Raw genomic sequence first — 18523 nt, forward strand, 5'->3', positions numbered from 1 at the left:
TAGTGGAGGGGGGCTTATTGGTTGGGTGGTAGTGGTGGTTGAAAATACATTCAGTTATTTTTCAACCAAACAAGTTCTCAAAATGGTATAGAGAACTAAGCATTTTAGAAAATATTCCTTGCTCCCAGAATGGCTCACAATACTTGAAGGTTGGGGAAGAATGAAGCTAGCATGCTGGATTGCAACCACTTCCAATACTTTTAACAAGCATGTTCTAACACAGGGCTGTCTCTAAGGGGGTGCAGGGCTGGGGGTGAATCAGCATGTGCAGGCCCTCCTTAACATTTCGTATCATTACCGACTCATACTGATTGATGACATACAGTGTAAATACTATGAGTGAGGTTTTTGGACATGTCCAACCAGCTTGGACATATAGTGCATTTCTAAAGCGGGGAAATGGCTTGACTAGCAAGCCAGAGGTTGCTGGTTCGAATCCCCGCTGGTATGTTTCCCAGACTATGGGAAACACCTATATCAGGTAGCAACGATATAGGAAGATGCTGAAAGGCATCATTTCATATTGTGCAGGAGATGGCAATGGTAAACCACTCCTGTATTCTACCAAAGACAACCTCAGGGCTCTGTAGTCACCAGGAGTTGACACCGACTCGACGGCACACTTAGATCCACCTTCAGCAGAATTGGTGGTTCAGAACAGGTCAAAATCCTCACAGTGCTGTTACACATCTTTCCTATTACATAATGGCTAACTTAGAAATGTTGAAGACTTTGCTCTCTGTAATTGGAATGTTCAGTTCTATAAAATTTCTTTCCAGCTAACAGATGCAGACTCATTGCTCATATAAAATACACCTGCCAGAGGAGATACCTGGGCATAGGTCTTGAATTAATGTATTCCATATTTTCAATAAATCAAACATTGAAGGCTCTACCCACTAACTTTAGCTTTTATTCCACAGAGAAAGGTTTCTAACAGAGCCACTCAATAGATTTTGATCTATTTTTATTTCAGTTCAGGCAAAAACTATTCTGTTTGTGTGCATGCTCTTATGTCATTCATTGAAATAATTTTTTGCATATAGTCAGTCATGATATGTGGAAATGTGCATTTTCTCTCTTGGACTTTCATATCTGCAACAGAGACAATTCCATGGCAATAGCATGTTTTCCCCATTTCTACAAAGGTCAAATTAATTATATTCATGTTTGCCACACCAGCTTTTAGCACTGATTTGGTTCCAGTCTAAAATAGACTTTTAGCACAGCTGGGTGATAGGACTCCCTTCACTTATCTGCAATGCATTTCCTTATATCAGAGAGAATAATAGATATAATCACTAACTCCATAGATGTAACTAAAAGGGACTGCTGTGAACAAATGTAATTTCTTTTGTTTTCTTTGTACTTCTCCCCCTTGGGTTATGCTCTCATCTAAATCCTACCCTAGCAATTAGTATTGAAACTTTCAGACTTGGCACACAAGCAGCAAAATTAAGCATTTGGTATTCCAAGCTCTTTGAGGAAGTAGAAGGAAAGCTGCTTTGCAATTATTTATTTAAAGCCACTGAAACATTTAATATCTGAAATCTAGATCTGCAGCAATGGAGTTCATATCAGGTTATTTCTAAGCAAATGGTTACTTCTGAATTCTCAAGACTGCCTAGTATTGTTGTCATAGCTTTTTACAGCTAAGTGATTAATAGCCTCTCTATTAGCAAGCTTGGGTTTCATATTCTCTTCTTTTTAGCTACAGCAGGTTCTGCAAGGCTTTGTTGTTTTAATCTAGTAATACAAGAAAGATTGCTAGTTGTACAGATAATGGTAACAATTGCACTTAGTTCCATCTAAAAATGCAGGTGAACATGTGTGCATTGCCATTTAACAGAAGTAATAATATGCAACGTTATATTTAAATCATTCCACTCACGTCAGTGTTAGGGACCTGCTCTTGCTGTGTGACTGCTGAGGAGTTGTTTTAAGCTGTTTTGCAGCACCCCTATTGCATTACACTGTTGTAGCTGCCTTTCAAGTTGTGCAGCCGTGCTGGTGGGTCCCTAACGTCAAATCTCCACTGAGTGGAATTTTGGCCTGTTAAAATAAATGTGCAAACTTCATTTTAATAAAGAGGGAAGCAGGAAAAGAAATAACTACAACTCTCTGTCAGTTGCTTATAGATTGAAGTGTTGAAGTCACATTCAGTTTTGCCTTAACTTTACTATCTCTCCATTTGTTTAGCTGGATCATTGGTTCGCCTAATTGTCCCACACCATTCCAAATGGGGTAATGATCCACTCTGACCAGCAGGGGGCAATAGGTCTTCCTGGATTTTTTCCTCAACTGTCTTGCCTCAGGTCACCAGATGTTTTTCTGGTTCTACTGATTATGTCAGGCTTTGTTTGCTCCTCAAGCAAGATGCCTTTTTTAGGAAGAGACAAACATTATAGCTAAAGTTGTAAAGATTCTGGGGATTTCTATTATTGAGCAAGCCAGTTATTCCTCAAATCAGACAGTTCATAAGTGTATGCCTTAGTTCTAAAGAAGAGATTATTCTTCCCCTAGATCAGGCCTACACAATATAAGGCCCCGGGCCCAGATCTGGCCCGCAGGAACTGTGTTTCTCTGGCCCTCAGGTGGGAATATCTTGCAGCAACAGCAGGAGCCATGAAGAGCTCATGGGCAGCAGCTCAATGCAATTGGCTACTTGTGACCAGATGTCTTCTGCACCTGGGCATGAGCCCACTGACATGATCCCTCTTTATAGCAATAGCACTTACATTTATATACCGCTCTATAGCTGGAAGCTCTCTAAGCAGTTTACAATGATTTAGCATATTGCCCCCCAACATTCTGGGTACTCATTTTACCGACCTCAGAAGGATGGAAGGCTGAGTCAACCTTGAGCCCTTGGTCAGGATCGAACTTGCAACCTTCTGGTTAAAGGGCGGCAGTTTTACCACTGCGCCACCAGGGGCCCTTTCCCCTTGCCTTCCCCCCTGACTCAAACCCTCTGCCCTCTCATTTTCATTAATTATTTTAATGTAGTAATAATGTGCTGAAAACTGACCTCAGCACCCTCACACCAAGTCATAGTTAGTTCCACCCTACTGGGGAATTTGAGTTGCACACCCCTGCCCTAGATGTTATCTCTGAGCAGTTGAAGGAAGAGTGGGAAGGACCAACATGATATATGCTGAGCAAGTCTACCCTTTAAACATTGTTCTTTGACAAAACAAGAATCTGTAGTGTAACTCTTCCCAGATAGATTTGGCAGTGGCTCATTATTGTAGGAAACAGTCTTACCCACTACTTGATGTGACATTCAGCTGAAATATAAAAACAGAAGCTATCTTTAAAGCATAACTTTGAGGCTTCAGCAACTGTACTTAGAGCTCCAGTGGAAGAATTTTATTTTGTTAGTGCTTTTTTTACTTGATTGGATGAGCTGAAAGAACATTTTATATAGTGAAGATAAAAACCAGGTCTTTACTGCAGTGGTATTTCTTGCTGATGCTGGCCTGGGCTGGGCTACAGGGGTGACGTAGGAGTAATTCCTGGCTTTTAACTTGGGATACAGTCCCCTGCCACCCCACCCCCCAACCATCTCCTAAGTATAGCTTATTAAGCAGGAAGGTGATTTTGAGATCTGCTAGCCTAGAACACTTTTCTAAACTGTCGAAAAGAAGATTTTTTTCAACCTTCCATGGTTCAAAAGACACATTTTTATCCTCCCCAATAGATGCAGAAAGTCTGCTCAGAAGATAACTTGTTTGGTTGTGTTCTATGGCATGTACTCAGTTTATTTGTGGTGATTATGCAGTCCTCACTGCATAAGCTGAGAATGGCCAATTCTGCCAGTTCAGTTGCATCACTTGAAACTGCTGTTTTCTGGTGATACAGATGGCTTATGCATTATCATGCAGTAGTTACATGTAATGCTTGTCCGAAGGGAATATGTATTTGTCTAGTTGCCAATAAACAGTATATTTAAGTGTTAGTGTCAGATGAGGTAAAGATTACAAATGGCATGAACATAGATCCTCCAGGAATTGGCACTCCAGAAGTAATACATTCTGTATTTAATTAAGATTGTGTTTGGACTAAGACAGCTGCCCATGTTAACAAACTTAATACCAGCTGCGATTTGAAGACTAAGTAATTTGTTTTCTCACAGCAAATATTCTGCCTAAAAGGCAGCATTTGTCATCAGGATTAATAAATTAGAAAAAAGTGTACAGTGGAAGATTTGTGTAAGCAAGAGTGGTTTTATGGTGTGTTGGGAGTCATAATGTTTCAAAATGGATTTGTTCTGTTCATATGTTTACCTGCCAAGTGTAAAGCAAGCAGTCAGTTCTTGAATACTGTACATAAATTTCCCTTTTTGAAGAGCTCTCTTGCCAAATCCTCAGACTGATTTTTGACTTAGAGTGTGAAGAACTGTTTTGAGATGCTGAAGAACCCCTCTTCAGGAGAACTGGTCTTATGGCAGCAAGCATGAATTGTCCCCTTTGCTAAGCAGGGTCCACCTGGTTTGCATTTGTATGAGAGACTACAAGTGGGAACACTGTAAGATATTAGAACATAAGAACAGCCCTGCTGGATCAGGCCCAAGGCCTATCTAGTCGAGCATCCTGTTTCACACCAGATGTCTCTGGGAAGCCCACAGGCAAGAGCTGAGAGCATGCCGTCTCTTCTGCTGTTGCTCCCCTAAAATTGATGGGACCATGCTGGGAAGAACACCTGCATGCTTGCATGCAAAAGGTTCCACGTTCCCTCCCTGGCATCTCCAGATAGGGCTGAGAGAGAATCCTGCCTGCAGTCTTGGAGAAGTCGCTGGCAGTCTGTGTGGACAAAACTGAGCTAGATGGACCAATGGTCTGACTTGGTAGAAGGCAGCTTCCTATGTTCTTTCTGGAAACACTGTGTGTGTGTGTGTGTGTATTGTGTGTGCAGAACATGTGTTTGCACTGCTACTGAATGAAAATTTGACAGTCCCAACTTATATATTTAAGGAAGATACACTTCTAATTATTTTTCCCTCCTGTTTATTTCCAGGTAGACATAATATGTGGTGATCACCTGCTGGAACACTACCAGACTCTAAGGGAAATCAGACTAGCTTTAGGAAAGAATGCGGTGCAGGTAAGTTGATGCAGAAGATGGGTAGGACAATGAGATGTCTTCCATTTTAGCCAGTGTGGTATAGTGGTTGGAGTGTTGGATTAGGACCAGGAAGGCTCCAGTTCAAACCCACACAAGCTTACTTAGTGACCTTTGGCTAGTCACCATTTCTCAGCTTGATCAACCTCACAGGAGTGTTGTAAAGGTTAATGTGTATGGGAGGGATGTACACTACTCCTTGAAGGATAAAAATGTAATAAATAAAAGACCTGGTACCATAAACATCTGCTAGCAGTACTTTTGCAAAGTGGTAGTTAGCTGCTTTGATTTTGCTAGGGAAACTTGCTGTGACAGTTGATGCTTTTCTTCAGTTTTTCTATGGTATAGGGAGGTCATCCTCAATGTGAAGGGTTTATCAGCTTCTCTATGCTCCGAGACAGGACCAATCAAATTTCAGGCCGGCTAGTAGCTAGGTTAAATAGCTGTCACTCAATCCCCAGTTCCGATCCTGTCTTGCTACATTAGACAGCTCTTGATATGAGCTCTTTTTTTTCTTTTTTTTGCTATTTTCAGGCTATTTCTTTCCTTTATTGTTCTAATTGCAATTTACTAAAGTAATTTTTAATTTACTAATTGGTGAGGTAAAAAATCATTTTATCTTTTATTTTCTTTGACACTGGCTCTATTTATCACAATCAGGCAGGTCTCCCACTTAGGCAGCATGCTGAAAGGTGCCCTTTCTGAGGAACCTTGTTCACAATCAAGGAGCAGAGACCCCAAGAGAGTGATCTCCTCAGTCTCCATTTGGTTTTTCCTCAGTGCGATCACATGCCTGGCACACTGACTGAAGGGGCTGGGGCTTCTAACCACACAATTGTTACCGCTGTTTTTCTGCCAAGCTGTACCCTACCCCCCCCCTCCCAAAATGGTGGCAAGAACAACCAAACATCTGAAGGAGGCGGAGGAGGCTAAAAAGAAAATGAGGACTATATGCACCTCTGGGGGACGGGCTCCCCTCAGTGAGAGGCTGCAAATTCGGGTGGTTTGCAAACAGCAGCCTTCCCGATTCCTGCCAAAAGCTCCTGCCAAAGCTTCAGCCATTTTGAATATGCAATTTCGCCAGCCATTTTGATCTGAAATTTCACCCATCAGCTGATACCCATCAGGAGTCGAGCTTGTGAAACCCTGCCGTGTGTGTGATCGTGGTGCCATTCAGAAATGTGAAGCCTGGACGGGCCATTTCACCGCATGGGCAGCAATTTTGCTGCATGACTCCCGCTCAGGGTCCGATTTCAGCGCAAGACCCCCCACAGGGTTTAATTCTGCTACTGCCCACAGCACCATCACTTCTGCCTCCTGAGAAGGGATGTGAGTACTGCTCCTGCCTTGTGGGTGCTATCAGTGTTTCCACCTGATATTTCTAAGTGGCTGGACGGGTTTATTGCAAAACAGCGCCTTGGCATTGTTTCTCCCTCATTGCCCCCTCTCCATCCCTCCTGCCTTGCCTGACCCTTCTTCTCTCTTGGCCATTCCTGCTACCCCTGGGCCCTCTGCACCTGGGTCACAGCTGCCTGCCCCTGTGCTACTTAGACATCCTGACTATCCTTTTTCTTCATCCCCAGACCTCTGTTGCCAGATTTGGCTTTTTTTAAAGCCAAATTTTGGGTTACGGCCCATTTGACTCACGAGTATACCCCTGAGGTTCTAGACTCTAGTCCCACCAGACAGGCTATTCCAATGGGTGAAGGGAATAATTATTGTCAAAATGAAGGAGACTGCCATTCTAAAGAAGAGTGACACTTTCCTCTTCACCATCCTCATCTGAAGGGCCCAGAGTTCCTAAACTCACACATGTTTGTGTTTCTGCACTTTCCTGGGCCTGGACTCCCTGGCCAGCCAGCTCCACCTATAGGACAGCAGCCTATACCTGCCCTTCTTTGCCAACTGGTGCCACCTACAGGCCATCAGCCTTATTCAGTGCCACTGACTCCAGATACTCGGTTATCAGAGTCTGAGAAAGAGTGGGGGGAATTGTCCGGTGAACAGGCCCCTGCTGAAAGGCCTAATTCTACATGCTTGATCACTACAGCTGAAATTGAAGTGTGATTGGCCAAGGCCAAAAGGGCTATTAAGGATGTGGCTCAGGAAACTGGTACCGCCACCGTGTCAGGCCTGGATCAGGAGGTATTTCCATCAACAGCAGCAGCTGCTGCTACTGTGCCTTTTCCTACTCTGTTTAGGGACATCATGCAGACTGAATGGGGTACACTAGTTGCTTCCAAACCTGTTCTGGCTTTCCCAAAAAGGCTTTATAACCTGCCTAACAATATTATGTCTCTATTAGCAGTACCTCTGGTTGACGCTCCTGTGACTCAGCTTATGTCGGGAGCACTGATGAATAAAAAGGGGGACGAACAATGGAGGTCACCAGAGGACAAGAAAGCAGACCATCTGCTCAGAAAAGGTCATGATGTGTTTGCTACTGTTATCAGGACAGCTGCCACAAACTCTGTTTTTGTGAGGGCATCTATTCTTTGGGCTAAGGAGTTTGTGCAATATCCGGAGAATATTGAATTGTGCCTGCGTGTTGTCAAGTTAGCTATGGCAGCCACTTTCTCATGGCTGATTTGAGTCTGGATTGTAGCCAGCATGCCTCACGGGTGATGGCGTCTGGAATGGCATTGCGCAGGGGGTTTTAGTTAAAGAATTGGCATGTCGATACTGAATCAAAGGTTACCTTGGCTGCTACTCACTTCCAGGGATGGGGGAGTCAAACTGTTGGGAGAATTTTTAGGGATGGTGTTGGCTGAAACTAAAGATAAACAGAAGCCCGTGCTAACTGGATGCAGAGAGTTTCGTAGGCCCTTTGGGGGAACACGTCCTATCAGTCTTCCTTTCTTCCCTACAGAGCTTTCAACTGGTCTCCAACCAACCAATTCAGGGACAACTTTAGGGACAATCGAGCACTGACCTTCAAGCCAGCCTGCAGACAGCCCTGGAGCAATAGAGGTAGAGGTGCTTCCAGAAACCAGCAGGGCAAACCTTTTTCTTCCTCTTCAGCCCAGGAAAATCATAAGCAATGACCCAATCCCAGTTGGTGAAAGGCTTCTCCTTTTCTCAGAGGCCTGGGTGAACAGCACCCCCGATGGCTGGGTGCTGCAGTCTGTACAGGAAAGGTATTTGATAGATTTTGTTTCTCCTCCCCCCAATTTTCACCTAATAACGCCCATATCCATGGTCAAATCCAAAGGAGTTTGATGGAACAGACCTTTCAACATTGGTTGGACATTTAGAGCCAGTCCCACCGATCACATCACATTCAGGCATCTATTCTTTGCTCTTTCTGGTGCCAAAGAAGGATAGGTCCTGGTGAGCAGTTTTAGACAGGTACAACAGATACATGAAGAAAAGGTCATTCCATATGGAATTCTCCTCAGGTTGATCAAGGATGCAGTCCAGCCCAGGGATGTCCTGGCATTAATCGATCTGTCGGAAGCTTACCTACACATGCCCATTCACTCCTCCTTTCATCGCTTCCTGAGATTTTCTTACAACCATCAGCAGTACCAGTACAGGGCTCTGCCCTTCGGGTTTTCATCAGCGCCTCGAGTTTTTTACGAAGTTGCTGGTGGCAGTGATTGCCCATGTCTGTCTCCAGGGTATTCATGCCCATCTTGGATGATCTGTTGATTCACTTGTCTTCCCAACATGGCTTCATCGTCAAACTTCTGAAGAGCCATTTACGTTCATCACAGCGCCTCTAGCATCTGGGCACGCTATTCGAGACACAGGCAGCTACTGTCTCCCTTCCATTGGAATGCAAGCAAAAGATTGTTGCCTCAATCGTACCCCTGTTGTCCAGACACAGGGCAAGTCTAATGAGACTGGCTCAGCTCATAGGGTCGATTATCACTTGTTTGGAGTGCACCCTTGGGTGAGGTGGCATTCCAGACCGCTTCAATGGAACATCCTGCCTTTTCAGTCAGCCATCATGGAAAAGAGGCACCTGCTGCTTCAACTCTCTCACAAGGTAAAGGAATCCCTCCTCTGGTAGTTATGTCCAGCCATGGAGGAGGGTCTTCCCCTTGAAAATCCATGCAAGGTGGTGGTCACCACTGATGCAAGCCTCTCTGGCAGGGGAGCCCATTGCTTGGAGCTGAGGGCAGTTCGTCTGACCTTGCTTCAGTGTAAAGACCTACTTCTGGGAAAGCATGTCCTGATAAGGACCGACAATGTGACAGCCAAGTCCCATGTCAACCATCAAGATCACAGGCCCTTATGAGAGAGAACAACCTACTCTTCGCTTGGGTGGAGGTTCATATTCGTTCAGTGTCAGCAGAGCACCTAAGCAGTTCAGAAAATCTGCAGGCAGAGTGCCTGCATCGACAATGGATAGATCCCATAGAATGGCATCTGAATCTAGAGGTCTTTGTTCAGATCATGGAGGTGATTGGTCTTCCCGAACTGGACAAGTTCTCATCTCAAAGCAACACTCAACTTCTCAGGTTTTCCACAAGGTTCCAGTGTTACCAGGAGGAATAGATAGATGCTTTCATGTCACCATGGCCGCCTGGGCTTTGCACATTTTCACCTGTCACAAGCCTCAGGTCTGTCATCAGAAAGCTCTTGTCAGAAATCATCCTTGTGGCACCTTACTGGCCACTCTCTCCTTGGTTTTTGGACCTTCTGTCCCTGTATCTTCGTCCTCCATGGCATCTTCCTCTCCGAATTGATCACTAATCAAAGGGTCCCCTGTTCCATCCAGATCCAGCATGGTTACACCTACACACGTGGAGGCTGAGTGCAGATCACTAGAAGACAGAGGATATTCACAAGTCCAGAACACAGTTCTTGCCTCGAGGAGGTCTTCTACCTTGCGCATTTACCAAACCACTTGGTTGGCTTTCTGTAGCTGGGGATGAAAACATCAAATCCAGCCTTCCTCGGCGGAAATTTTGGAAGTTCTTAAGATGGGTCTCGGTCCAAACACCTTGAAGCTGCCAGACTGGTCCAAACACCTTGAAGCTGCCAGACTTTGACCTTGTCCTCAGTTCTGGACATTTCAGTTCCAGGCTCCTCAGCCTTGCATCCACACATTCGCCTTTTTTTGCAGGGAGCTACCAACATCACTCCTCCACTTCTACATAGGTTCCCAACTTGGGAACTGAACAAAGTGTTAAATGCCCTCACTAGGGCTCCCTTTGAGCCTTTCCGCTCGGTTTTGCTGAAGCTGTTATCTTTCAAAGTCCTCTTCCTCGTGGCACTTACATCTGCTAGGAGAGTGTCCGAGCTGACTGCTTTGTCTGTGCGCAAGGAACAGTGCAAAAGGACTCTGTAGTTCTAAAACTGGATCCAACTTCTATGCCAAAAATTAATTCAGTTTTTCATAGGGGTCAGGGATTAGTTTTGCCATCATTCTGTCCAAAATCTTCTCATCCAAAAGAGGAGGTCTGGCACACCCTAGATGTGCGAAGGGCACTCAGAGTATATATAAGCTTCGGAATAAGCTTCCTGCTGAAATAAGAGCATCTCCTTCTCTGTCTGTTTTCAGAAAGATCCTCAAGACCCTCCTGTTCTCTCAGACTCAGGCTTTTAATTAGAATTGATTTTAAATATTTTATTCTATTGTTTTTATTGTCATGTGTTTTAATTTGTGACTTTTAAATATTTTATATTTTGTACACCACCTAGAGATATGCATATCAGGTGGTATAAAAATATGATTGATAGATATAAAATGTACCAAACTTTTTCTTAGACAAGATTCCCTGTTTGTGTCTTTCCAGCCTTCTTCCACGGGGTCTAAGGTCACAAAGGTTTCGCTGGGTCGGTGGAGTAGAGTGCCAATTGCCTTTCTTATGAATCCCTGCACTTGTCTGTTCCTCAGGGGATCACAGCCCATTCCATTAGGAGTGCTAGCACTTCAGCTGCTTTTTCAGCACCATTAGACGAACTTTGCAAGGCAGCCACTTGGGCTTCAGTGTCACCATTCATGAAACATTATAAGATTCCATCTTTTCTTACAGCTCTAGCGGCTGTAGGAAAGACTGTTTTACAGCAGGTGGTTTAACCATCCACTTCCCTCCCTATTCTTTTTTACATCCCATCACACTGAGGATGACCTCCCTATACCATGGGAAAAGAAACATTGATAGATTTACCGTGAAGGGTTCTTTTTCAAGTATAGGGAGGTCATCTAGCCTGCCCACGGATGGGAGGCTTATTATGCATGTGTTTCAATCCTCTTGGACCGTGTTTCAAGGAGATGGGTCGACTCCCAGGCTTACTGTTTACCTGTCACTTTACTGCTACTGTTCTGGCTCATTTTTATCTGTTTATGCTTGTGTTCATGTTGAGTTCTTTCTTCTAAGCTTTACTATGCTATACGGCCCCAGAACTAGGGATTGAGTGACAACTACCTAACCTAGCTACTAGCCTGCTTAAAATTTTATTGGTCCTGTCTCGGAGCATGCAGAGGCTGATAAACATGTCATGTTGTGGATGACCTCCCTATACCTTGAAAAAGAACCCTTCACGGTAAGTCTAGCAATTTTTCTTTTCGTGTGGCTGTATCTTGCACTGTTAGTCTTGGTTTACTGTAGTTCTTGGCTATTTGCTTTCATTTTGAATCAAGCTAGAATAATAACCACAGTAAAAGGCTTGATTAAATTAAACGTTAATCATATGTTTCACCTTGCAGAATGGTACTAACGAGAAACAGCCTTCAACATAAATCTGCAATTGCTTTGGCTGTGATCCAGTGCATCCATCAGATTCCTTAGAATGCCTGTTTTCTTTTTATCGGTCTCTTTCTTGCCATTTTAAAACGTATGTTTTATGTCTCTGTTGGGAAGAAGAACATTAAACCATGAGTGTGTGAGAGAGTGTGTGTGTAAAAGGCTACAAAACTAGAGGAGGGTTGGGTGGAGATTTTCCACAGATTTCTTGTCCTATTTATTGCCTGCCATGTTTCTTTAAAAATGATAATAATTCTTCCCTCTTGAGTGTGTTGTAATTAGACTGAAGCATATCAAGTAAATTTATCATTCACCATTCTCTAACACAAACTAAAATTATTAGCATTTAGGTGACAAGTTCCACAGTTAATAAGAACTTGAAATTACTAGGCTGTACAAGTGCTTGCTGCTGTTTCCATTCTTTGCATTTTTCCAGATATCCTATATTTTTTCTTAGCCTAAGCTGAGGCTTAACTTGACTGACTTTAAAAACTACCATATTTTCACACACGTACCCTGTAGGTTATACAGTTTTTTGTTCCCTACTGTGGGGAGGAGGTACAGGGATCTAAGTGGGTGTGGATTGTACTGAATTATTATTCTTGGCTGTCCTCTGTCTCGCCACTCCTCCTTTCCCACACTATCTAACACCAACTCCGAGCTATCCCTGTGCCGCTGTTGCTGCTGTCTCAATATCCTCCCACCCTCATCCTCCCTTTCCCCTTAACTCTTATTTTTGCCCCACCCTTCCCTGTCATCAGCACATAGCCTCTCCTCCTCGAGCAGCAGCAGCACACCCACCTGCTCTCTCGCCAACTCCTCTGTGATTTACCTCTCCCCATCATTCTGTGAATCAAGCAAGCCAAAACATATCACTCCTTCTTCCCTCCCCGCACCACAACTCCTGATTTAATACTGGGGTGCAGGTTATACCATATGCAGGGTGTATACAAAAATATGGTAACTAAAAATAGACAATTAACATAAAGCCAAGTGTTTCTGGTTTAATGTATAATTTGCTTTCAGCAAAAGCAGTCTTTTTCAATCTAATGATAGAAATGCATTAACCTACTAGAAGATCTGTGAATTGAGTAGAGGAGGTAAATTACCAGAATAATGGCGATCCAGTATAATTCACAATGTGGGCTTTGCACCAGCACAATAGTCCCCTCAGAAAGATTTCAAGCTCTTTTTAGTGCTCTGAAGCTGTGCCCCTCACACACAGAGCACGCTTATTATCCTTGACACCAGAGCACTTAGTCTCTCAGTTCCTCCTTGACCGCCATCATGAATGGTCTCTTTGGTTGTTGCTCCTTGTGTTTTGGTTCCTGAAAGACACAATTTAAAGTTTGCTTATTAGTTCACTGACCTCATGACTGTTTTCTCCTACTACTATTTGACTCTAATGGACTCAAGGAAGACCTTTAAGCGGTGCTCCTCTTGCTGCGTAACCCTCCCCTCTTCTGACAAGCACAATATTCTTTTGCTCCTGTTTTGGGGGAAATCATATCTATGCCTGTAAAATTTGCCTCTCCTTTTCCAAACTAACTTGGGAAAGCAGAGAATTGCGCTTAGGAACAGCTTTCCATCTCACCTTCCTGCTCAACCCTGGAAGGAAAGGCTTTATTTCTCACTCCCTGCCTACCCTCCTTTCCAGAGTCGGCTAGACTATTGGAGCTCCCCCGGGGCCCTGGATCCAGGTTATATCAGGAGGCTGGGGAGATTTAAAGACCCTCTTTACCTGCCTTCCCTGTCTCTGCCATAGGATTATGAAGAGTTCCAGCTTTGGAAGCTCAAGAGACTCCAATCTACCACCACTTCTCAAGATCCATCATCTCCTGTCCTTAATGACCTGTCCTTCAAACATCCACTGGACCTCCCTCCTGTCCCACAACCTCCTTTGGCACAGTCTCCTCTTCCACCTGTGGATCCAGCCTGTCCAGCTTTTCCTGCCAAGCTAGCTACTCCCTCCACAAGCACTGCGGGGGCACCTGCTGTTCCAGAAAAGCATTTCTCTAACAATGAGTACACCTTTCCCTCTGTCTCCAACACTGAATCCACACATTTGGAGAACCCGCTGGACCTTTCCCCAGACAACAATGTACCAAATAATCTATTCAACTCTCCTACTGAGGAGACCAAATCATATTTGCATCCAAATAGGCAAAATGGCGAATATACTTGGCTTGGAACTAAAATTCCCCAGCCCTAGCTGTTAAATATCCAGTCTTTGATTTTGTTGTTTCTGCTACAACTTCTCAGCCGACAGCACTTCCCACCAGCACTTCTGCTAGTTCTGATTAATTCAGCAAAGTCTGCCTGGGATGTTCAATCTACTGCCACATCTACCTCCAAAAGACTCAGATTTCTACAGAGTAAGTTTCTATTTAAGCACCCTCCACCTAATTTGCTTGTTGTGGACTGTATACTGAGCATCAAGTCCAGCGAAAGGCATTCTGCTCCCACCAGCAAAGAAGGCAGAAAGCTGGATTCCATTGGCCGGAAAATTTACTCATCTTCATCTCTCTCGATGAAAATAGCTAACTATCTGGCCTGCATGGCCAAGTTGCATTATTCCATTTGGGAAGGGTTCACAGCTGATCTATTCTAAAGGACGTTCCCAAAATGATCCAAACTAGGTTCAGAGAACTACTTTCAAAATGAGCAGATATTATATGCCAAAGCTTAAGTACCACCTTATTGAAACGGGATCCTTTACCTTGACTAGCGCCATCTCTCTAACACATCATGACTGGCTCTGTTCGTCCTGTCTGCAAGACAAGATTGAAGACCATCCCTTCAATGGGAAAGGCCTCTTCAGCTCTCACACAGTTGAAACTATGAAATGTATGAAAAAGTCAAAGTTTACAGCTAAAGCTTTCACATCCACCTCTAGTCCACAGTCCTACTCCCAGAAGTTTAAGAGATTTGACAGACCCAGATATGAGTACAACCAGTCTGAGCAAAGGTCCTCCCAATATTCTCAAAAACGTTCCTTCCCTCAAAGGAGTAGGCCACAACAAAAGGCCAAACATCAGAATCCAACCAAGCAGAGTCTTTGATTCCCAGGTTCCCCTGCCTGTCAGAACTTCTATCCCCATCAAGCTTGCTCCCTTCCTTTTCACCTGGTGTCTTATCATATCCTGCACCTGGGTGCAAAATATAATCTCCACTGGCTACACCATAGGATTTCATACCACTCCCCCTTTCCTCGGGATAAAACACACCCTTGCAACTCCTACCCTACTAACAGAAATTGAAGAATTATTGTCCAAAGGGGCAATTGAGCCAGTTTCATAGGACCAATGGGCTGGGTTCTATTCCAGGTACTTCCAGGTATCCAAAAGGGACGGTGGTCTCCGACCCATAATAGACCTCAGTTTACTCAACAACTTCATCCACACACACACAAAAAATCCAGATGCTCACATTTCAACAACTCCTTCCTCTCCTAGCAGAAGAAGAATGGCTCACCACTCTGGACCTCAAAGATGCCTTCTTCCACATGGGGATCCAACCAACACGAAGGAAATATCTATGCTTCATCATAGGCGACAGCGTCTACCAATATACAGTTCTCCCATTCGGCTCTCCACACCCCCATGTTTTTTCACCAGATGTGTGAGTGCCATCATTTCCTACCTCAGGACGGAAGGAATCTCAGTTTTCCTATTTTTAGACGATTGGCTGATCACCTCTCCAGACAAGGCACCAATTGCATCCAGATGGTTCTCACACTCTTCGAGGACCTGGGCTTCCAAGTGAATTTGAAAAAATGCATCCTTGTTTCCCAGAAATCTCTGACTTACATAGGCTGCATCATGGATGCAAGTGTTAAGCATGTCTGCCTGCCAGAGGAATGGCGACTCATCCTAGTGCATGTGATCCACTTCTTCCAGACCAGACCCACCCAAGGGGCACAGTCCATCCAACACCTCTTGGGCCTGATGCTGTCTTGCACTGTGACTGTTTTCCATGCCAGACTCGACGTGCAACATTTCCAGTTGTGGTTCCTTCCATAGTTCCCCAAATGTGGTCATCCAACACATGCAACTACTGTTGCCACAAGCTGTACTACACTCTCTGCTCTGGTGGACTCTCCCAGGAAACCTAACAATGGGCATTCTGTTCCATCCTCCTTTCCCTACCATAACTCTTACCACGGATGCCTTCCTGAAAGGGTGGGGTGCTCTCTGTACAGGGCTCCATACACAAGGCCTCTGGAACGATCAACCGTTGCTCCTACATATAATTTTTCTAGAGCTCTTGGCTGTTCTCTTGGCCCTGAAAGCTTCTCTACCAATCCTGAGCGGCATAATAGTCCAAGTCCTGCTGGACAACACGACTGCAATCAGATACATCAACCACCAGGGTGGTACAGTATCAAAATCTCACTGCAACCTATTCATTCAGCTCTAGGATTGGTCCATAAACCATCGAATATACTCACTGGCCCGTCACATAAAGGGCACCGACAACACGTTGGTGGACAGTCTCAGCGAGAAACAAACTTCTCTTGCCAACATGAATGGGAAGTCAACCACGATGTCTTATCTGATGTTTTCCTTCACTGGGGAATTCCCCATGTGGACCTCTTCACGAGCCAACAAAACAAAAAGTGCTCCCTCTTCTGCTCGAGAGCAGCAGTGGGTGAAGGGTTCTTGGGGGATGCTGATGTTCCCTTTACTATATTTCCCCCAATAAAGTTGTGATGTGAACTGATTCCTCCTTGCTACCTAAAGTGGTCTCAAATTTCCACATTAACCAGCACATTGTTCTTCCCACATTTTTAATGAACCCTGTCTACCCCCTGGAATGCTCTCTGCATTCCCTGGACATTCAAAGGGTGCTCCTCTACTTCCTGGACAGGACTAAGAGCTTTAGAAGGTTCAATAGACTCTTTCTAGCCTTTGAAGGTGCTCCTAAGAGAAACCTATATCCCAACAAAGACTTTCTGAATGTCTGGTCCAGCTCCTCACCACCTGCTATGATAAGCAAGGTGTTAAACCTCCTGATACCATCAAAGTCCATTCGACCAGGGCCCCCTCTGCTGCTCACTTATCCAGTACTGCCTTTTCTGAAATACGACTGGTTTTGAGTGGGCCATACTTTAAAGTGTTTTATAGTTTTATATCCTCAGATCCTCCTCCTTTTGAGGAGAGCTCACTATACACCTATGCTGTGGAGCAGGGATTCTCAAACTTGGGTCCTCAGGTGTTATTGGACTTCAACTCCCATAATCCCCAGCCTCAGTGGCCTTTGGTTGGGGATTATGGGAGTTGAAGTCCAATAACACCTGAGGACCAAAGTTTGAGAATCACTGCTGTGGAGGATACTAGATCACCATTAAGATAAACAAGATCCGGATTGTGATCCGTTGTGGTCATAAGGAATGGGTTCTGCGCCTGCGCAGTGACCTCGCGAGCTGATTGATTAGCTCCTCGTGACGCCTCCTCCTGCCTGCACATGCTGTGCTGAGTTGTTAAAAGAGGCTGTTGGGGCGTCCAGTTTCCAGTTTCTCTTTGACCGCCTTAGCGTTCAAACCTCGTTGCTGAAGCTCCTCAGAATTTGATAAAACGGATTTTTGACTCGTATTTGGACTACGGATTTGGCTTTGTATTGACGGATATTTACAGACTTGACTCGGATCGGCAAACGAATAGTATTTGAATAACGGACAAGTTCTGATGAAAGATAGTTTGTTTATCTGGCAATTGACCCTCGGAAAGGCTAATGGACTGGTTTTGAGGAGATCGTTGTATTTCCGATAATGGAAGTTTAAAAAGACATTTAAGCGGTGTGTAAAATGCAGCGCAAAACTTCCCTCAACAGACTATCACGAAGCTTGTCTAATGTGCCTGGGAGAAAAGCACAACACTGCAACGTGTAAAGTTTGTTGCTCTTTCTCCAAACAAACAAGATAAAACAGGGCTCTTAGACTTCGGGCGGCACTGTATTGCGAAGTGCTCCGCCCACCAACAGCGCGCCCTGATACCTCACCAACCTCGACGTCAATGTCGACGTCGAAGGTTGCCAAGGAGAGACAGCCAGTGATCCGCGGAACTGCCCATCAGCAGTCTAAAACCGCGTCGAAGGACACAGCGAAGTCAGGAGACGGCAACTTCAAAAAACCTAAGGATGTTTCCAGGACACATCACAAGCCTAAAGAACGTGGGCGCCAAGAAAAAATGACATCCGAGGATTCTGAGGCGAAGAAACATCATACCCCTTCCCCGACGGCGGCGCAGGCATTTGAGGGCGACTCAAATGAGTCTGCTACTGTAAATGCTAAATCACCTGTTGATTCGCTGTCTAGTACTGCAATACAGACCTCAACATCGATGTCGACATTGGAAGTGAGACAAGTTGCTCCATCGACATCGGGAAGGCTAATTCGCTTACTGTCTCCAGCGCGGACCCCGAACCTGTCTCCTTCTACACAGAGAACACCGGGGTTGCTGGCACAGGACAGAGATCAGCATACTGACCTTAGAGACCTGATAGACTCAGCATCAAGTACACCATCGGGATCAACCTTCCATGGTTTCTTGAGCACCGGGCTGGATTTTGACCAGGATGAGAATGAGCTGCAGCCTCCACCAAAAACGCCTTCTTGCTCTCCACTGCATGTATTCCTACGTCCTTCGACATCAACGGTTCCATCAATGCCGTTACCTATGACATTGATGTCAGTGCTACCATCA

At 44.7% G+C, this 18523-nt stretch overlaps 1 protein-coding gene across 6 annotated transcripts in view; it reads left to right on the plus strand.

The window, feature by feature from the left end:
- The window catches only part of PCGF6 (polycomb group ring finger 6), a 67623-nt gene that overhangs the window by 37961 nt on the left and 11139 nt on the right, over window positions 1-18523 (plus strand). For 4 of the 6 annotated variants that reach the window (XM_053311902.1, XM_053311903.1, XM_053311901.1 and 1 more), the window contains one exon: window positions 5017-5103. In XM_053311902.1, the coding sequence (XP_053167877.1) occupies window positions 5017-5103 (87 nt within the window). Of the gene's footprint in view, window positions 1-5016; window positions 5104-11782; window positions 11963-18523 lie in introns of those variants that run through there. The other 2 variants (XR_008320099.1, XM_053311900.1) reach the window with 2 other exon arrangements.

Source organism: Hemicordylus capensis, chromosome 3 (genome assembly GCF_027244095.1).
Source record: "Hemicordylus capensis ecotype Gifberg chromosome 3, rHemCap1.1.pri, whole genome shotgun sequence".
Taxonomy (NCBI): domain Eukaryota; kingdom Metazoa; phylum Chordata; class Lepidosauria; order Squamata; family Cordylidae; genus Hemicordylus; species Hemicordylus capensis.